Below are 20317 nucleotides of genomic sequence, written 5' to 3'. Positions count from 1 at the left end.
ATAATTTACACGATCAATTCTCCAAAACACCAAAAGTTTGTATACATGTTTGGTAGCAGCCAAGCTGACTATTGTCTCTTACGACTGGCTTTTTGAAATAAACAATGATATGAATTATTGATATTTTAGCTGTTTTCATAAGTTAACTATAGTTAATGATGTGTTGATCCTTATTTATTTGGTCCAATTGAGTCTTAAAAAACGGTCTTATCAGTCTTTAAGACCAGTCCTTAAATGTCCTTCTTAAGAATTTTTCAAAAAAAAAAAAATGATTTTTTAAAAAGCCAAATAAGATATATGTGGTATTTGATAAGATTATTACACAAATCTTGCAAAAAATAATCCTATTTTCATTATAATACAATATAATATATTTTTATACTTCTACTATGTTATATAATATATTATATTTTTTAACTAAATAACTAAAAAAGGAAAAACACCCTCAATGAAGTCACGAGGGATTGATTTTACCTTCTTTAATAACCAATAAGTGGCACTGGGCAGATCTTCCATCCTTGAACCTATATAAGTACCAACAGAAGACTACGTGTAATTTAGGTAGTGGAAAAGTTGTTTCCGTATTTCCCTCCCTTTTTCTTAGTTAAGTATATCTTGCTCATTATTGGTCACATCGGATCATACGGTAAAGCGTTGTAAAGATGTAGTTGTACACTACAAATGATTTTTGTACTGTGTTGCGCTTTGCCAGCTCAGTTGCTAATTATCTTGCGTCGAGTATGGTGGTCTGGAAGGAAGAAAGTCGCCATAATTACACTTTTAACACCTCAAAGAAAAAATAGGCGTCGGAACCAGCCAAAAAAAATGCGATGTATACAAGGCCAATTCTCTTTTGGTTCTTGTTGTACAATAGTGGTTCAAACGATTTTGTCCCCCTCAATTTTTCCCTATACTGTGCACAACTGAACCCTTTGAAGCTGGTGATCGAACAGAAGCGACCGACATTAGTGAATAGGAGACAACCAGACATCATGAATACAACGCCAGGTAACACACATCTATGGTGACACGCCAGAAGCTCCGGGAGCTCGGATAGAAAGTTCTTAATCATTCACCTTACAGTCCAGACAAATTGTTTTCAGCTTAACACTAGCTAATTCTAATTAAAACAATCAAGGTTTAGAACGCTGATAAGTAGAAAAGAAGCAGAAACATCAGCAGCTAACATAAAAATACACTGTATATTTTTGTGTTAGCGAGGTAGCGCCGTGTAACACTGATGAAATGTTGGTCCTTGTTGGGATTATGATTAAAACTAATAATCAACATCCGAGTAATTCCTCACCATTACCTTACTTGATACGAAGAACAAGTTTGTTTTATATTAGTTTGTAGGGAATCTAATAAAACGATATGAAAGCTAAGCTGCTCTCCGCGAAAGTATTCTTCAAATCATCAGAATTACCATATTAATTTGGAGTTCTTTGTTTCTTTAACAATCCAAAAATGCTTTCATAACCATGCTTTAATACTTATGCAACACACAGTAGTTAAGAATGGGGCTTTAATGGGAAGCGTAGTAAGCATGTGCCTAAGTAATACATGTATTCACTAATAAGCTCAAACTTATTTTTGAGTCCTTCTTTCAAATGGATTTGAAACTTCAAATACCCTAATATAAGTAATAATTCATTATTCATCCATTTGTTTTATATTATTGAAATATTTATCCAATATCGTATAAACCAATAATGGTTAATTTATGTACATATTATATCCTCTCTTTTTTTCTTCATATATATGTGAAAGCATACTTATATCTCTCTCTTGTTAAGACTCATTATTCATTCAGTGTATCTAATTGTATATACACGTTGCTTTACCGTAATGACAAAAGTTGGCAATTTAGTATCACCTGATATTTTTTATTTTACTCCTCTAAACAAGAAAATAACCATCGAACGTCCAAAAAAAATGTGCCTCGTGTATGCGTTTTTATTTGAAAATCTCTAAATTTTCTAAAAATAAAAAATGAAATTTTGATGTTGTTTCTTTAAAATTATTGATTAATATCCAGTTACAGGATTTTTATTTTATTAATTATTATAAATTAAACATATATTTTGCAACAAAATTTTAACAATCATTCGTTAACATAACTTTTGATATGAATATTTTAATTCCAAACATGCTGCCAATTAATAAATATCCTTTTTCTGTACTGCGTATACCGCGCATTTATTTTGACTACTCAATCCTCGTTTTTTGATAATAAGTGTAAAGTATACTTTAATAGCAAATATACTTACGTTGTTCATTTTTGCTAAATAAGACACCCTATTTTACCAATTTATTATTTTGGACTACGAAAACAGTATATTAAACTATTATAATTAAAACTTTTTATTTTTTATTACTTAATTTCTATAGTTGATTTGTTATTAATTTTTATGTACTATAAGTTTGATATTTTTCATTTATTTTTGAATATTTTTTTTTTCGATAACATTTTTGAAAGAAACTATGAATGAATAATTGTTTTCATTTATTTTTTGTTTCATTAATAGGGAAAGTCAAACGCAATTTAAATTTTACTCGGATGTGGTTCTACAATAGAGTGTTTGCTATTTTTAAAGTAGACCAAATTCCAAATTATCATGGATCATGAGATGTGTTTAATTGTTGGTAATAACCTTCTACATTTTTTTTCTGTGCAATCAAAAACCGTTACCCTCGATTCCATCAAAGTTCCAGCGTTCCGAAAGTACTTCAAAATGAGATCAAATTAAAAAAGAAAAAAATCTTATTAAAATTAATGCATAAGAAAATGAAACGTTTTTATAATGTTTTTGAACTTTGAATATTTTTTTATTTAATTATGGTGTCGGTTTTGGGAGTAAAAACTCATAAAGTAACTATTGACAGCATACAAATATAAATAAATAATTATGGATTTTTTATTTATTCTGGCTATTTATACAATTAAATTTTTTCATGAACACAATACAAATGTCCATAAACGTATATAGTTTTTAAATTTTTGAACAATAAGTATATTAATTCATGAAATCAGACTTTTGAAAGTTTTTATTCAATTATGATCTTGAGTGATTTGTAATATGATCATATGTTTTCTGGGATTTGTTTGTTTTTGATATTGTTTACTTCACATGAATGAACTGACTTTAAAAAAATATTTGAATACTATGAAACGAAAACAAAGGGGCCAAAATCTTATACAGTTCTCAAATTTCAAACTGTTTATGTAAAATGTACCCTTTAACATTTGTGTCTATCAAAGAATGTGTACCAGACATAGATGAATATTTATATCAATGTTTGAGCAGATACCAATAGTACTTTGTCCAGATTTGTCAGATTGTACAAAATGGGTCACATTATGTACCTGATTTTTTTTTTTTTTTTAGACATCCTGGAACAGTGCAAGATGCCAGATTGATTATTACTGATTCTACCCTTTTAAGATTGTACAATCAAAAAATCGAGCTTAAAAGACTTGTTATAATGATTTTAAATGTCTAATTTCCTACTTTTCTTGATATAAAGATCCCTCATATCAAACACAAATCGAACAATTTCTATTTTCAATAAATCAAGCAAACTAGTATCTCAACTTTGAAGAAAGAATTGAAAAAATCGGTTGACATACTCTTAGAAGATTGTAAAAAAAGACAAAAAGGTCAAATCAGAAAAAAATTTCCAACAAAAGAATTTCTAAATAGGCGTCTAACTAATTACCTAGATTTAATAAACTTGAATACAAATCCTAAAAATTACTAAAGTTAACATCTTATAATATTTGATACAACGAAAAATGAGTTGTCAAAATATGCACAAAATATTCCGTGTGATTCTCAAATCGTTGAAAGATATATAGCATCAACAACAAAGGAATCCTGGAATATATATGATAAACAGAAAAAACGAAGAAAATTAATTGCTACAAATCTCTCAAGATCAAAATTGAATAAAAGCTTTCAAAAGTCTGATTTCATGAATTAATTTACTTATTATTCAAAAACTTAAAAACTATATATGTTTATGGACATTTGTATCGTGTTCATGAGAAAATTTAATTATCTAAATAGCTAAATAAATAGAAAATCCATAATTATTTAATTATATTTGTATGCCATCAATAGTTACTCGTACATTATCTTCTTCTTCTGTTTTGTCTCTTGAGAAAAAATATTTAAGCAATAAATAATTCATTAATTGGTATATTTTTATTGGATTAAAAGTAAAATCATATTTTTTTGAGAAAAAGTAGTTTATCTGCCATGAAGTGTCAATAGATTAGCTATAAGTAAGCTCTAGCCCCCCCAAAAAAAAAAAAACAATCAAGGAAGTTTAGCTTTTTACTAGAAAATTTAATATTTGAATCTCTTTTTTTTAAATTAAATATTAAAATTTAATTTAATTTTTTAAACTTTTTCCCCACAATTTAATTTTCTGTACATAACTATATAGTTTTAAATTTTTATCCTACAAATTTGATAATTAATTTTTTTTTTTTCAATTTATTTTTCTTAAAAGTTAATTAATTTTTTATGAACAACTATGAATATTTGATTTTTTTGTGAATAGCTGAGGATTTTTGAAAAGAAAAAAAATCAATAAGTTTAGTTTGTTTTTGAAAAGCTGCACATTTTTTTTTTTTTTCCGAAAAATTTAATTAAGAATAGCTCTCGATTTTTGAAATTTCTTTCGAAAAAATTTAATATTTTGTAACTTTTTCTCTAAAGGTTTAAATGTTGATTTTTTTTAAATTTTAATTTTGGAATTTTTTTTCAAACAAATTCCAAAAGCCAAGCCTCCCCCCTCAAATATATATATATTCCTGCGGGTGCCCCTGAATCCTCACTTTTACCTTGAGTTCAACAATGACTTGTACTTATAACTCCTCCACAAATCATGAGTATCACTTTCATCAAGTGACAAATAATAGGCATCGTTGAATAATAAGCACTATTCAGATTGCAAATTACAAAAAACTCGTAGGATATAAAATGTTTAGAATTTACAATTCTACTATTACATCAACTTATTTAGAGTTGACATCTATGAAGGCCCCTTATAAAGATGGGTCACCATATCTATCATGCGTAAACTCGCTTTTTATTTATCAGATCTTTGGATATTATTATCTTCAAACCTCAACAACTCTACTTCTAAATAAGAGTGTCTGTGATTTAAAATGTTTTTGATTGGTGGAGAGATAATGTCACGTTATCAATTTTTGTGTATCCAAAATTTAATTGATCATGTTTATTTTCACTCTCTTAATCAAGACACATTTTAATTCACAAAAAACCTTCATTTTGAAAGGGAGAGTTTTTGAGGTTTGAAGATTATAATGTGTAAAGCTCCGTACTACGTGTACACACATGATAGATGCGGCAAATAATGTAAGTTGTTTATTAGTAAATAAAGCACATAATTATTCAGCAAAGCTATTAAACAAACTGACGAAAGGCGCTGGGTAGCTTGATCAAATCTCCTTGGTTATTATCTGAAAAACGTCTGAGGACTTTACTTTATACTCCCAATTTCCTTCTTGGATGTATAGATTTTGTTCGCCCCTTCGCTTAATTAACTTTGCTATTCCATTTATAAGGATGATTTAATTTAGGTTTCCTTGTTAGTGATACATAAATATTTCTGGTATCCGCAGGTCCCATTACTGGACAAAAATATATTCTTGTAGGCAAAAAATTGTGGTAAAATTGATATTGTGGGCATCGTTTCCCTACTAGTTTCTTTTATTTCATTAATATTTCTACTGTATTGTCGCCTCTTTATTTAGAGTTTCTTTGACAACAATATCCTTTGTTTAAGACAGTTTTTTCATACAAATCATTTTTTATATAGTGGGTGAATATTTTTGTCCTTTAGTATTATGTTCTGCTATAAATAGTAAATCTATATATCCTTATTTAATTGATGTAATGATACTACAAAATAGGGTATCTTAATTATTAACTTACTCCCATTTATTTCAAATAGTAGCATATCTATTAGATATTACCACGGAAGTCGACAGTTCCAAATTTAGAGCAAAAATATTTATTTTTATTACGTTTATTTTCTTGAGGAATAGCGTCTCCAAATGGATGTCCAGGGAATTTTTGAACTCAATCTGGTAAAACAATATTTCAATACAAAAGGAGATCAGTACCTCTCGAATATTTCGATAGGGCTGATTTCATTTATGGCAGACACATTTTGTTGGTCCCTTGATACACAACTGTAGCAGAACAATTACAGTACATACATGAATAATATAACTAGAGATGTAAAAAATGTAGAACTCCAGAACTGTCGTCTTTCAAAGATACCATAAGTTTATGACATTATCTACGAGATGATTTTTAAGCTCACCGGGATTTCGACCCTTTTCATATCACAAATTATAATAATTTCTTCGGAAAATTATAAGGTTATACTCCCTTGCTATATCTTTTTGACAGATTGGAGAAACAATCTCATTCACATGCCAACAGAAACAAATTTATGTCATGGCTTGGAGCCTAGGCTTAAAGTATGAAAAGTAGGACTGTGCAATGTCAAAGCTCCATTTGATCTCAATGGAGAAATAAAACGAAAGAAAAGGCACAATGATAAGAATAAGGAATTTGAACATTGAATAGAGTAAATAATAATATATGAACTATAATATATCCTTGCTGAAAGAAAATAAAAAATATAATATATTATTATAAGAAAATGACTCAATATAAGAACTTTTACTCATTTTATTGTCATTTTCTGAAAACTATTTTTATAGAGTGTGGCCGCAATATAGAAGGAGTTAAAACTGTGTTTCATAAAAACCAATCCATCGATTCATTTAATGTCTTTAGTAATTTAATATTCGCAGATTTGAATAATATATTTATGTGATACTAAAACATATAATAGAGCTTTGGAATATTTTAACATCTATAAAAGTATGTATTCATCTATAAAAGTTTTTTGACATCAAAATATGATTTACTACACCTAATCTTTTTCATAATACTTGGATTCATTTTTAAGTACAACAATTCATTCATTCCCTATTTGTGAATTTTTACACCAAAGCTAAGGCTTCGTTATCGATATATTAGGTGTAGTAAAATCCATTATTCCGACTAAAATGAAAGGTTTTATTTGAGCTAGTTATAACTATTCAATTTTACTCATATCTATATATACTATTTTGTCTGTTAACTTGTTGTCATTATAAAAATAATTTTATTAATCCACTTTTATAAAAATCCTTGTCTGTACTATCAAAAACCTAGATAGTTGATTTAAACAAGCTTATATTGAATCAAAGCAATCACTTAATGCTAGTTCCGCGCTGAAAAGTGAATCTATAAAAACTTACTAATGAAGCTCTCAGAGTTCAAACAATAGTTATTCGAATGATGTAAGCCTTTTAAAAATGGTTCTAAAACCATATAGCATTAGTTGCTTGAACTTAAATTCATAAATAAAATCATCTATTGAAAGATTAACGAATGATTTTACTAAATCTAATATAAGGCTACTAGGGATGTATCGATACCAAATTTTCAATTGGTTCCGATACCATCTTTATCGAAGATTCTGATACTAATTCCTTATTATGTATAAAGGAATTTAGTAAACAAATAACAAAATTATTTACTTTTTCTTATGTTTAACTTTTTATGAATTACAGATACATAAATACATAAATTTATCCATCATAACTAGTTCTTAATAAATTTAAATTTGAAAAAGTTAATTACTCTCCGTGCTCAAAATTTAATTAATTTATGTTTTGCTTTTATTAGAGAGTTTGACGGCTTTCTTTTGCTAGATATTAAAAGTCAGCCTCCTCACTCCTCGGCCTCTGATCTAATTTTAACTGCCAAACTGCTACAAAAACTACTTGCAATACTAACAATAGGTTATTTTTTCTAGTTCGGCCCACATGAGATCAAATGGTCTTGAACTGTCTCCAGTTCCTAACTGAGTTTTGTATGCTTGGCCTAGAAATTGAAATATGTATAAAATTATGTATGTTTTAATGAACCTGAGACGCAGACTGTTTGCTCAAACTTGACTCAGAAAATATGGACTCGTCTTAAGTTATATTTTAAACAATACTATTCAACAAACATACAAACAAGAAATATTGAGTGGAAAAGTTACTTAACGTTTTCAGAGTGAACCAATTAACCCAACTCCTACCATTAAATAATTTTTGATCGACTCATGATACAATTCAAATGTATGGGATTCGAAAAATGTGTTAATTTCAAAAAATTTACTTAAAAGTAAATTTTCTGTAGAAAACTGCAAATTTGTATAACCTTTTTGTGTATTATGTAACGATTTTTTGGATTTGTAACTGGAGTTTTGTCTCAAAAAATGAACTCCAATAAGTCATATTATCCATATAAATAATTATGCATAGTTATCGGTGGAATCGGTATTATTAAGCCGATTCCGATATTTCAAAAGAGGCCAATTATTAGTGATTCTGATGCATCGGTACAGCCCTAAATGTAACTTGACACTTCTTTGTTACTTTGTGGCAGAAGTGGGGAAAGTCCCATGTTGCAAATTCAATTTGATTTTTAACTCTTTGGGATCGAGTTTTGAGTCGTATATCACGTTCTTTTTTATCACACAACCTTTTATCCGAAATGTAAAACAAAAAAAGAAAGACCAGAATCAATTGATAGTTAGCAAGTTCTTCGCAACTATCAAATTATTATTCAATAACTATTGGAAATTGTTCACCGCATAGAAAGAGCTTATTATAATTCAACCAATCTACTTTCAGAGCACTGATTAGAGACACAGAAGCAGACACATCGATTCAAATTCATATCCACCTATATGTAGTGTTGGGGACTCAAAAGTCAACATGATTTCATTATCAAAGACTTTAATGGAATTGAGACAATATTTTATACCAATGATTTAAATTTCTTCATTGAATATAAATTACTATTTAAAGTACCTTTTATGGAGATAAAAACTCAATTCTGGTCAACATTAGTAGCAAAATATTAATGACTAGCCATAGTATCTGACCTTGCGGGAGTTATTAGGCGTCAACAAAGAGATTTTTTTTTTTTTGATATATCTAAAGTCATATTCATTATTTTTTATTTGATGTAAAGTATTTCCCTATTCTTGTCTTTTTAATATGAGCTTTAGCTATATAATTTTGCTGTTAAAAATGAGTCCTCCACTCATATTTGATGAAACTCCATACAGTTGTAGATGCGTATAAAATATGAGTTGACCTAAACACTTGCAAATTTTCTTCAATTTTATAACTCTATACATATATATTTAATTTTCTTCTTTGCATCGATGCGCACGCTCGATGCTACATTATTACAACGTATATTATATAGTATGCGTGAGCACTATATACATATTTCAATTTATTTCCTTTTTTAATATGACGTGACAATAAATAAATACACAAGCTTGTTGTAAAAAATGAGCCCTCACGAAGACAATCATACCAATAAACAAACAAGCTGACAATCATACTTTGCTTTATTAGTAATATGCATGATTTACAATTTAACAATGGAGAGTTGATTGTGAACATTAATTTTGATTTATTATTCCTAGTTATTTAGACTGGACTCAAATCAACAAATAAAACATTATAGAATTGAAATGAGCTCTAAAAAATTGCATCTACTCGACAAATTCAAAAATATGATGTTAGATCATAATTAACTTGTCAAATTCCTTTATGAGTTTTGTACTGCAACACATGTTTATGTAGTTTTTAGTTATTCTTAGGGATGGTTTAAAAGCGGTCACAAGTTTGTAAAAAAATTGTCTCGCTCCATAGATACGTATCCATAACTTTTGTACATGAGGTATATATTGGTTATGTAATAGAGTTTTCTTTATTTGTATACATATTTTAATATAAACCCCAGATGCTGAAGTATCAAAAATTACTAACTCCCTTTGGGGAATAAAATAGAATGTGCAATACTAATGCGTCTTCAAGCTAGATACATTAAAATAAATTGAGTTAGGCTTAACTATGTCATGTGAGTATCTATGTAGGTATATATCTCAGGGCTTCTCAACCATTTTAGTCAAATATGGGAGATATGTTGATATATGTAGAGTTGAGCTTTCTAAAAATAAAGAAAAAATACTTGCTTAACTTTCTTGTTACGTTCACGCATACTCAAATTATGATATTTTCAACTCCAAAAAAGGATTTATTAGTTTAAAAGAGAAAGCGTGTGTTAATATTTTGAAGATTTTAAGAATAAAATAATTTTCTTCACACGGTCTTGATACCTTAACGAATTGTTTCTGTTTTGGAAATAGATAATCTATGTGCACTAATAATTAGATATGTGACAAGCTTCAAAATCACCGAGACCTTACGATTGACAAAATATTTTTTTTATAGTTTGAATTAATTTGTCAAAAAGTCAAAGTATCATGACTTTTTTTTAATTAGTCATAGCGATAAAAAATATAAAATTGTTGTTTTAAAAATATATATTTAATCCTCCATTTTTTGTGAGAGATAGGTCATTCAAAATTTTGTACTCAAATTTTTGAACTAGTCTACAATCCAACCCCCTCAACTTCCCGAAGAAAAATGGTAGTCATAGTCCTATTTACTCTTAAAGAGAATCCTTAATCTAAATCATAGATAGAGTAAGATTTTTGTTTAAAGGTTCTTTAGGTAAAAAGAATATATCTAACAAAAAATAAAGTAGTTTGTCCTTTTTTCATTTAATTATTTCAACTACAAATTTGTATTTTTTTTGTTCATTAAGGTAATGTCCCTATATCAAAACTCGACCTTATCTAATTTTGACAGTAGCGCTTCATGTTTGTAAATTGATCGTCATTAAATTTGTTTTTATTATCTAATTCATTTTTTTAGGGTAAAAATTAACTATATATTACATAAAAAGCTAATATAATTTATTCTAAATTTATCCCTTCAGTATAATCTTGTTTGTTTTGTATTTAATTATATCTTTATTATCGTTTTAAAAAACTAATCTGTACTATTTTTGAGTTATTTAGTTCCATTTTTAGAATAATAAATTAGCAGTAATTTGTTTAATGCGCAACAAAATCGAAATAAAAGGAATTAAATTTTTGTTAATACACAATAATTATTGAAAACATACATTTATAAATCCATAGAGGCAACAAGATATGCAAATGATTAAGGAAATATATCAGCTGACAAAAGGGATATAAAATGACGTCGCATTTGTATGTTTTTCTACCATTAATATAATAGGTTATTCCAATTAAAGAAATGATATTTAACTCTGATTCCTTTGGATGATATAATAAAAAGTTAAACAATCGTTTAAGTACTGGACCGGAGTTTATAAGTCAATGCGAATTATATATATATACCTATAGAAAAATTAAACTGAGGGGGGTCTCGCACTCCGTCACCAACTCTCGATCCGCTCGTATCTTGATAAAAATTCGTATTTTGAGGCACCCGTATCTCATAGTATTACTGTATCTATGTTTCTACTATTTGTCATAGCTGACATTAATTACTGCAGACTCAAGATTTTAACATAATTTAATACAACCTTACCATGCCGAACAACACATCAAAATCCATTTGACATCTCTATGTGTTTTTTTTTTATTTAGATATGGGAGCATGTACATACTCGGAAATATGACTCGAGCACGCTTAAGTAACATAATACTGATTGTTGAATTTGTCCTAGGACTGCGTTTTGTTACTACATTTGACATAAATTAATCATTTTCTGTTTGAAGTATGCACTTTTAGACTTCCCTTTGCCGATTCAATTAAAAAATTAAAGTCAAAGGGGCGAAACGATGACCACGTATTAATTTTTGTCCATATTTAATTGGTTAGTCTGTCCCCTAGGACAAAATAAATATCTTCAAGCTAACAAGCGCGTTTCATTACTTTGTTTCATATCTTGGGAATACTAAACATTCTCTTTTCCCAGGATGATTTCTTCTTTTTTTTCATCTTCTCCTGTGCGTCCGGCAACTTTTTACATATTCATGAAATGTCCGATTTTCTTAAGTACTAATGATACATGTTAACCAATCGACTTAAATTGAAAATAAAATTTAAATTAAAGAAAGACACAAGTCCAAAAGATTTGTACTAAACATGATTGAAAATATTTTTATATCATATACAAAAACAAGAATCAATCATTCATCATTATGAAGTTTATTTTATTGCAAAAATATTAACCCCCTCTCTTCTAAGTCAATATAGAATTCATAAAATAATCAGCCTAATTTAAGCGCCATTTATATATGTTTTTATATTTTTAAATCATAATATTGATTATGATGACTGAATCAGAGCTTTAAACTCTAAATCACGACATGGACTCAATTCATGATAAAAAATATATAAGCTGCAATTTCAGACTTTACTTGGACTTAACATGAAAAGACTTGCCACTTGACTTGAAACAAAAAAAAAAGACAGCAATGAATTAATAATTATAATTCATACTATTTTCAAACATGTCTTAATAATCTATATTCAATACAGATGATTTTGGAAGCACCTGTGATGATGATGAGGTCATAAAAGGCTGTCGTATTGGATTTTCAAAAGAGGACGAACGCACTTTAGACTGCTTTTGTGGAGTGGGTTGTGAAAGAACATTTCCCTATCGAACACGATCACATTGTAAAGAAGCAATATTAAAAAGTAATTTGTTCTCAAAAAATTATTTAGTTTTTTTGTATTAATTGACGTATTTTGTCCAACTTTAGGTCAAGAGTTTTTTGATGATCCTTGCACTTTGTCCCCTTGTCAGAATCATGGACAATGCATTTCGTTGCAGTTTGGTAACTTTAAATGTGAATGTGCTGGCACTCGGCATTATGGGGTGCGGTGTGAAAAAGGTATGGAATGGGGGGGAGTTAGTTATTGTATTAAATATTAATTTAATAATTAAGAGGAAAAATGCAATTATCATTTCATTAAGACTCTCTTTTATTAAAGCGTAATGAGAAATAAGTAGATGTAAAACTTTTTAATTTGATAAATCTCTTGATTAATTATGTTAATTAATAAAAGGTGATTAGTGACTATATATTTTGACAAATAATTTGTATAATATAATTATTTTAAAATATGCTCCTATTTGCCTACAAAGTCCACACAGGAATATTACAGTTTAAAAAACATACTATGTTCTTTAAAACATGAAGAACTCATGGCTTTTCATCAATTGTTGATTAAAAAATAATTAGTTAGATCATCATTTCGTGAATTGAACAAGTGATATAAAATCTATAAACAATATTATCCGGGTTTTACTCTCGTGATTTTCCAGGGTTTTGCCTCACCGAATAAAATTCCACATTTATTATTTCATAATATAAGCTTCACTGAACTATTATTATATAGTTTTATAGTTATACCGAGTTGAGTTTTAGCCCACGGGTCCGGTTATGTATTTTACAGTTATACAATCCATAGCTCCACCAAAAATTAGCTCCTTTAGCACTTGCTACTTAAGTTTTTTGGTAACGGATTTTAAAAAAGAGGGGCCTCTAGAAAAAAACGATCCACAAACTATTAATGGTAAGGATATAATGAGAATTGAGAATATATATGTGTAAAACTAGCCAAAAATGGTCTTCTTTTGTTTTTAATATAAAAATATTAACATACATTTCACTGTATTTATTATTTTTAAACTGTTTCCCAATATTGATCGGGATTCCGCACTTTAACAAATATTTCATAGGGAATAAAAAAGTGTAGCTGTTAAATAAATCAGAAAATAATATTTGTTCTTTTTTTCAGAATGTCCAACGTCCTTGAGGAATATTTTTGGATATGGACGAGTTAACTTACCAGCAGATTGTGTGAACAAGATGTAGAAATAGAATAAAGAGCATCTTTTTATAGGGAATACATATCAAATACGTCATTTTATATATCTAAATATATTTAATCCTTACTTTATTTAGCTCATGAATAAATACAAACATTATTTTTTAATAAGTCTAGATATCAAGTATTTTTCTAATTTCCCAAAAGGGACTTCCAACAAGATATGAATAAAATAGGATACTAGAATGCTTAGTGATAGTACGAGTAGGATTCCACATGTAATAGTAGTGACATCAAACCTTTCGGAGTAGTCTATACGATCCCTTAAGACACGGATTACATTCATGTGTATGAGATAGATCAAAAATGTTAGCTTGGATAGAGGTTTGAAAAACTCCCAGGAAAGAAATTCATGTATGATACCTCCATAGCCAGTCTCACATGCAAATATGACCCATCCTACAGCTAATCCCCAAGAGAGTCTTGATAAACTACCATAGGCAATTCGCTCTGCAATAGGCTGCGAAATGAAAGAGTCGCTTTTCATGTATTTACTTATATCTAGGCCATAAATTGTTGTAAATCCGATGGCAAATCCAAGAGCCCATCCTATAAGGATGGTCCATTTGGATAAATTGATGCGACATTGGAGTCTGGAATGTATAAAATAAATAGAATATACAAAATTGTTAATCAGTTCAATAACATATCTTACTTGAATAAAACATTTCCTACGATCAGACCAACTAAATAGGGCTGAATACGCATCCAGGGAGCCACATAATTCTCAGAAAAGTAAATATCTCTATCTGAACCGATAATAGTACTTCCCCAAATATCTCTGTGTTCGTAGTGCTTCCATGCAATGATCCCCGTCGAACCAGCAATCAAACTACACCCTAAGAATATACCTGTCCATTGCTTTTTCCAAAGTGGATATACAATAAGAGGTGAAATAATAAACATTTGCATATCACAGTCCAAGTACCAGGAAGGTCCCACGCAAAAAGAAGATTGATTAATAAGATTTCCAATGTAAAGTAAGTTTGTCCAAAAGACATCTCGGCATTTTTGGCTCTCTTGTAGGATTATATCACTGGATGGACCGATATGTCTATATAAGGAGCTTACAAACAGAATAAGTATTCCATAAACGATCGTAAGTCGAACGTATCGATGAAAATAAAATAGAAACCAATTCAGACGACCAGAGTTTCGTTCCAGTTCTTTGGATGTGAGATATGAGACCAGAATTCCAGATAAGACAAAAAATGTATCAACACTATTTAGAAATAGGAAAAAAGAATATTGATATTGAATTCACAATTTTTTTTTTTTGAAAGCCTATCAACAATAATCATTTATCAATCAAAAATCCATCATCAGCATGATATTTATAATAGCAAAAATAATATGATAATACAATCGATTATTTTGCAAATATATGTATATAAAACTTTTTCTCTGATAAGTAAATACATTTAAGAGTTCTTTGTTCATAAAATATAGAAATGGAAAATTGAAAATAATTCTTCAAAACAGCCAAATAAAGAACATACTAAACTTGAGTTTCAATTTTTTTTTTCCTGTCAAAAGTGTCATAATTTTCTGCTTATTTTGATAACAAGCCTTGTATTGTTGATAGTATCAATGAATGATATTTGTGGCATTTCTCAACATTTCTTTTAACATTAAACATGTAAAAAAGATACAAATCAGTTGTTTTTTTACCAATTACATCACTTTTAAAATAATGTTAAACATATCAGAACAGCAAATAAGAAAAATTATAAAGTTATCAATTGGAATGTTTATTTAGTTTTTCTTTTCGTTTTTAACTCTAATTTTTAATAAATTGTCTACCCTAAACAATGGCGCTTGGGAACTTATGTTATGGTTTATTATAAATTGTCCAACTATATGTAAAAATCTTGGAGTTTGGGGTGGAAAAATCAGGAGCCTATATCTAAAGACTGACCACTTGTATTTTTATATTTTACCTTTCTTATATCCAAGATGGCACACTTCAAATTTTTAAGGATGAGGGCAATAAATTATATTCAATTTAACAATTTAGTATCATAAATTGTTAATATAAAAAAAAATTTTGCATTATAGATTTGAAATTCCAATTTTAATTGACTGAGACGGGCATTTATCTCTCAAATTATATTATTCGTTTATCTTATTTAAGCAAAAACTCAATTTGTTTGAAATTTAATTAAATTGTAATATTCTCACGCATATTATATATTAATAAAACAAAGTTTATATGTGTGTTTGTATGTCTTTGGAGGATTCATTTTTATTACCGAACTGCTATAGCTTAAGCTGATTGCGTTTTATTAATAAATAAAAAAGATAAAAGAAAAGAAAAGAAAAATGGAGTACATATTATATGAAATAATAAATGGGACTTAAGATGAGGGGTAGGAACGAGCGTATGAAGCTAAAGCTGGCGTGTCATATAAAAAAGGGAAGTCTGTTAACATATTTACATTATTAAAGCAGGATTTGTCCGTCTTTGTGTCTGTTCATCAACATCTAGTAACTACAACGAATGTCAAGTAGTCCCCCCCACTATATAAATAAAATAATTAAACAAAAAAAAACATGACTGGAAGTAAACTTCGTAATCTATTTATCAAATGAATTATCTATGAATATTTTTAAATATGGGAACAAAAAATCATTAGTAGGGAAAGTCGATATATATTGTGTAACGTCGTTATTGTTATTGCATCACGCAATCTTTCCTCCGAAAAAAAAGAGAGAGAAAGACCCAAAATTAGTTGTAATTAATTCATTCTTCCGAACTATTGTTCATTGATTGTTGGGAATTGTTTTGTAGTCAAACAATAGTTAGTTCTAATTCAATGATCAGAACACTGATTAGTAGAATAGCAGCAAAACATAGACAGCTAACAACAACATCCAGTTAAGTCATGGTATATGTACATTGTACATAAATACATTAGGTTTTAAATGATATATTTAAAAAAATGGAGGATTGATCCTTTATAGTTGGTATAACTCCATCATTATTTGATCACATAAATTATTTAAAACTTAAGAAAGGGTCTTGGAAATACTTATACCCGTCGAATCAAACCTGTAGCATCAATGTTAAAAAAAATAGCCGCATATATCTGTCAAACTGTCTACCAAACAAGTATTTCCTCATGTAAAATTTAATACAGTATTCAAATTTAAATATATTTATTGACGTCCTTTATCCAGTTCTCATGTCTTATTCCCCATAATCGTAGATTCATTGAATGAAGTCAAATTTTGTACAAAGACCACTTTTACCTCGGAACTAATATATTTCATAACAAATACCTATTTACATTGTACATCCACGTTTCCTTATTAGTAATTAGTAACCATTTAGGTATTTCAATTGATAACAATGATACTGTATACTTGTATATACTTTGTAGTTTGTACCATAATTCATATTTTTTTATAAATAAAGTCATCGTCCTTCAAACTTTCAATCGAATGGACTAAACTTAATTATTGTATTTACAAATAGATGCATAAGGTTTTACTAAGTTAAATGTATTTATTTTTAAAAACATGACAATTAGTTCCTACCAAAAACCAGGAAATATGTAAATCTTTCTTTTCCTCTTTTTACATTTTCATAACAAACAATATTTTGAACTTCCAACTAAAGGTCTATTTATTATGTAGTCAGATTTTTTTCTATGTATGATTTATTTGCAAAAAAGAAATACATTTATCCTTTCTGTCCCAGTCATCCCAGTACCAAGCTGACAAAGTTATTCTCATATGAGTTAGAATAAGCTTGTAAAATAAATGTCTTACCTACTAAAAGCATTGGAAATTGTCTGAGACCAAAAGTTTCCAAAGATCATGTCCATGGCATCTGATCCATTATTTAACTTGGTCACATAACTTTCAAGAGTATGACAAATTAGCACCCAAGTGATTGATATAAATCGTATTCCATCGAGAGAATCCAGTCTTTTACCAACTTTATCTGGACTTTCTGGTGGCGGGATTGCCAGAAACTCCTTTGTATTTGTGATGAGTGAAAACATTTTAAAGATTTTCAAGAGCTCCACATCTTTTTTCATTGGGTAAATCTTATCAAGGAGCTCTACAAGAGTCCCAACAAGAACAAAGATACCCATAATTGATATAATGACCATAAATATGATATCCACCGCATCAAACACAATTTTTCGCTCCTTAAAATCATCTTCAATAATTTGAACATCCACTGACCCTGGTCTCAATCCCTGAATCAAAAAAGTGAAGTCCTCCTGACTACAAATATCAGGAAGGCAAAAGGCACGACTGTATACACGAGAGAGACCACTGGATGTTTTAGCTTCTTTGGAAATCCCCAATATGGCTCTAATATATCGTCCTCTCACGTCAGGTCCCTGAACGTTGACACAAGCAGTTCTATCCCCAATGTTGTTTATGTTTCCAGAAAGAATACCTGATGGGATTTTCCCACTCGCATCCAACATTTTGAGGGCCCATGTCTCTTTTGGAATAGAGGATATGAACTTCAAAAGAGCAGAAGCACAGTCGGGGGATAGATTGACTCTCTCAAGGAACGTGGAATTAAGAGAATTAGAGAAGAGATTAGACTCTGATTGAGAAACTAGAGTGAATATGAGCAGAAGTAGGTATTTGATTGAATCCTTCATAATAAGGAATGAAAATATATTTAAAGTCTTATACATATATTAATCTCCTGATAAGAAATTGGAAGTTTTCATAAATTCGTCTATTGATAAATTAATATCCTTTTATTTTGAATCCTATTTGTTTATGACATCCACTGGGTTAAAATCCTTCTTCAGATTACCGATTAAAAAAACAAAACAAATGTGCTACCTAAAAAATTCACGCGATTAACATCACTAGATATAAATATCAATCTCAGAGGACTACATGGGTGGACCGTCAACAAAAAAAAACAAGCTATAATGATTACTCTCAAAATTGAGTGTGGGTTACACTTGTATTCTTCGACACATTTTCCTCAATTTCTATTTACAAATTATTCTTATTAACTCCTTGGGTGTGCCACAAATTGTACTTCAAGTAGGCAAAATTGATCCTCACAATAAACAAAGAAAAACTCATAGATTTTATTTAAAAAAAGCTATATAGGGACGACTATATGTCTTGTAGATCAAATAAAGGTTCTGAACTATTTTGTGTATCATAACTCCACCTTACAAATTTGAATAAAACCCCTATAATTGACTCAACTATGTGTGTGAATAATTGGGCTATTATTATACTAAATAATTATTTTTATATGCATTACGTCAATACAAAATTAATCTTTAACAAAAATGAGAAATTATTTCTTTTTTATACAAAGAGCTGGGTCATATAGTGACTGCTTGAACTGAGAGAGCTTTTAAAAATGAGTTAATTATCTAGATCTTGATAATTAATTACAAAAATAATTTTGCTATGTATTTATAAGTAATTTTGCTGCAGAGATTCACACCATATTAAAGCAAGAAAGATAACACATAGTTCAATAAGTCCCGAGGCAAACTAAGTAAAACTCAATATTTTAGCAAAATTCAACTTTTCAACTCCATCTGACCACGGAATCTTCTTTGAACTCAATATACATAAAGTATATTTCCTTCTTTCGGGGTGCGAACCTACGCACAGCGAATTTAAGAAAATAATTTATCCCGCGCACTTTGTTCATTGAGCTACGTCAATAAAATTATGACCTCTTTTTTTAGAATAAATCTTTAAAAAAATGTTTATTTATATTTAGATACACTAACAAGGGATGGATTATAAAAAATAAACAAATACATTAGTCATCATAACAAACATAGATACGCCCTCTAAATAATTTATTTTCAAAATTTGAATATTGTGAAAACATTTCTGGAAATGAGATCGAGAATGATTTGTAACAGATAGAAAAATATAAATGGCTCAAAAAAACTAGCAAAAGATATTATTAAATAATATTAGACTTATATTTAATGTTCTAATAAGTATGTATACTGCACATTTAATTTTGATATTTTTCTTTGATCCGTAGTATAATTTTTTGTATTACAGTTTTCCCAATTATTAATTTGGGAACCATGATCTCTCTTTCCTGTAATACAACTTTTTATGAATACAAAGATCATTTTTTCAGTGATGATGCTTGATTTTTACAGAAGCAATGGCCAAATTTGTATTTAATTTGATGTTATATTTATTAAGTCTTCCACCTTCATTTGCTGATTAGTGAGAGCAACAAAGACAGATTGATTGCTCTCTGAATTTATAATTAATTTTACATGGATACCGTTTTACCTAATGTCTTCATAAAAATTACTTACTAATAAATGTACTAAATATAACATTTCTGATGTTGATCCACATCTATTACATATTTGAAAGAATTTAGTATTAGAGGTTTATTAGTATTTGAAAGATAAGTTGAACTTGTTCAAACTTTTTCAATTACCT

General features: G+C 28.8%; 2 protein-coding genes across 2 annotated transcripts in view; one reads left to right on the top strand and one right to left on the bottom strand.

The window, feature by feature from the left end:
- Window positions 1–14484, top strand: part of LOC121119887 (uncharacterized) — a 51497-nt gene extending 37013 nt beyond the window's left edge. The window contains exons 3-5 of the mRNA XM_040714708.2: window positions 12530–12691; window positions 12757–12888; window positions 13799–14484. Coding sequence (XP_040570642.1) covers window positions 12530–12691; window positions 12757–12888; window positions 13799–13875 — 371 coding nt within the window. The 3' untranslated portion in view covers window positions 13876–14484. The remainder of the gene's footprint in view (window positions 1–12529; window positions 12692–12756; window positions 12889–13798) is intronic.
- LOC121119886 (nose resistant to fluoxetine protein 6) lies at window positions 13926–18536 on the bottom strand. Its single transcript, XM_040714706.2, has 3 exons — window positions 17663–18536; window positions 14544–15110; window positions 13926–14481 (listed from the first exon to the last, which is right to left on the bottom strand). Exons 1-3 carry the CDS (start codon window positions 18517–18519, stop codon window positions 13986–13988), a joined length of 1920 nt encoding a protein of 639 aa, XP_040570640.1. The 5' UTR covers window positions 18520–18536; the 3' UTR covers window positions 13926–13985.
- Window positions 18537–20317: the final 1781 nt, after the last annotated feature.

Source organism: Lepeophtheirus salmonis, chromosome 6, assembly GCF_016086655.4.
Source record: "Lepeophtheirus salmonis chromosome 6, UVic_Lsal_1.4, whole genome shotgun sequence".
NCBI lineage: Eukaryota > Metazoa > Arthropoda > Copepoda > Siphonostomatoida > Caligidae > Lepeophtheirus > Lepeophtheirus salmonis.
This window is presented reverse-complemented; position numbering and strand designations above follow the sequence as displayed.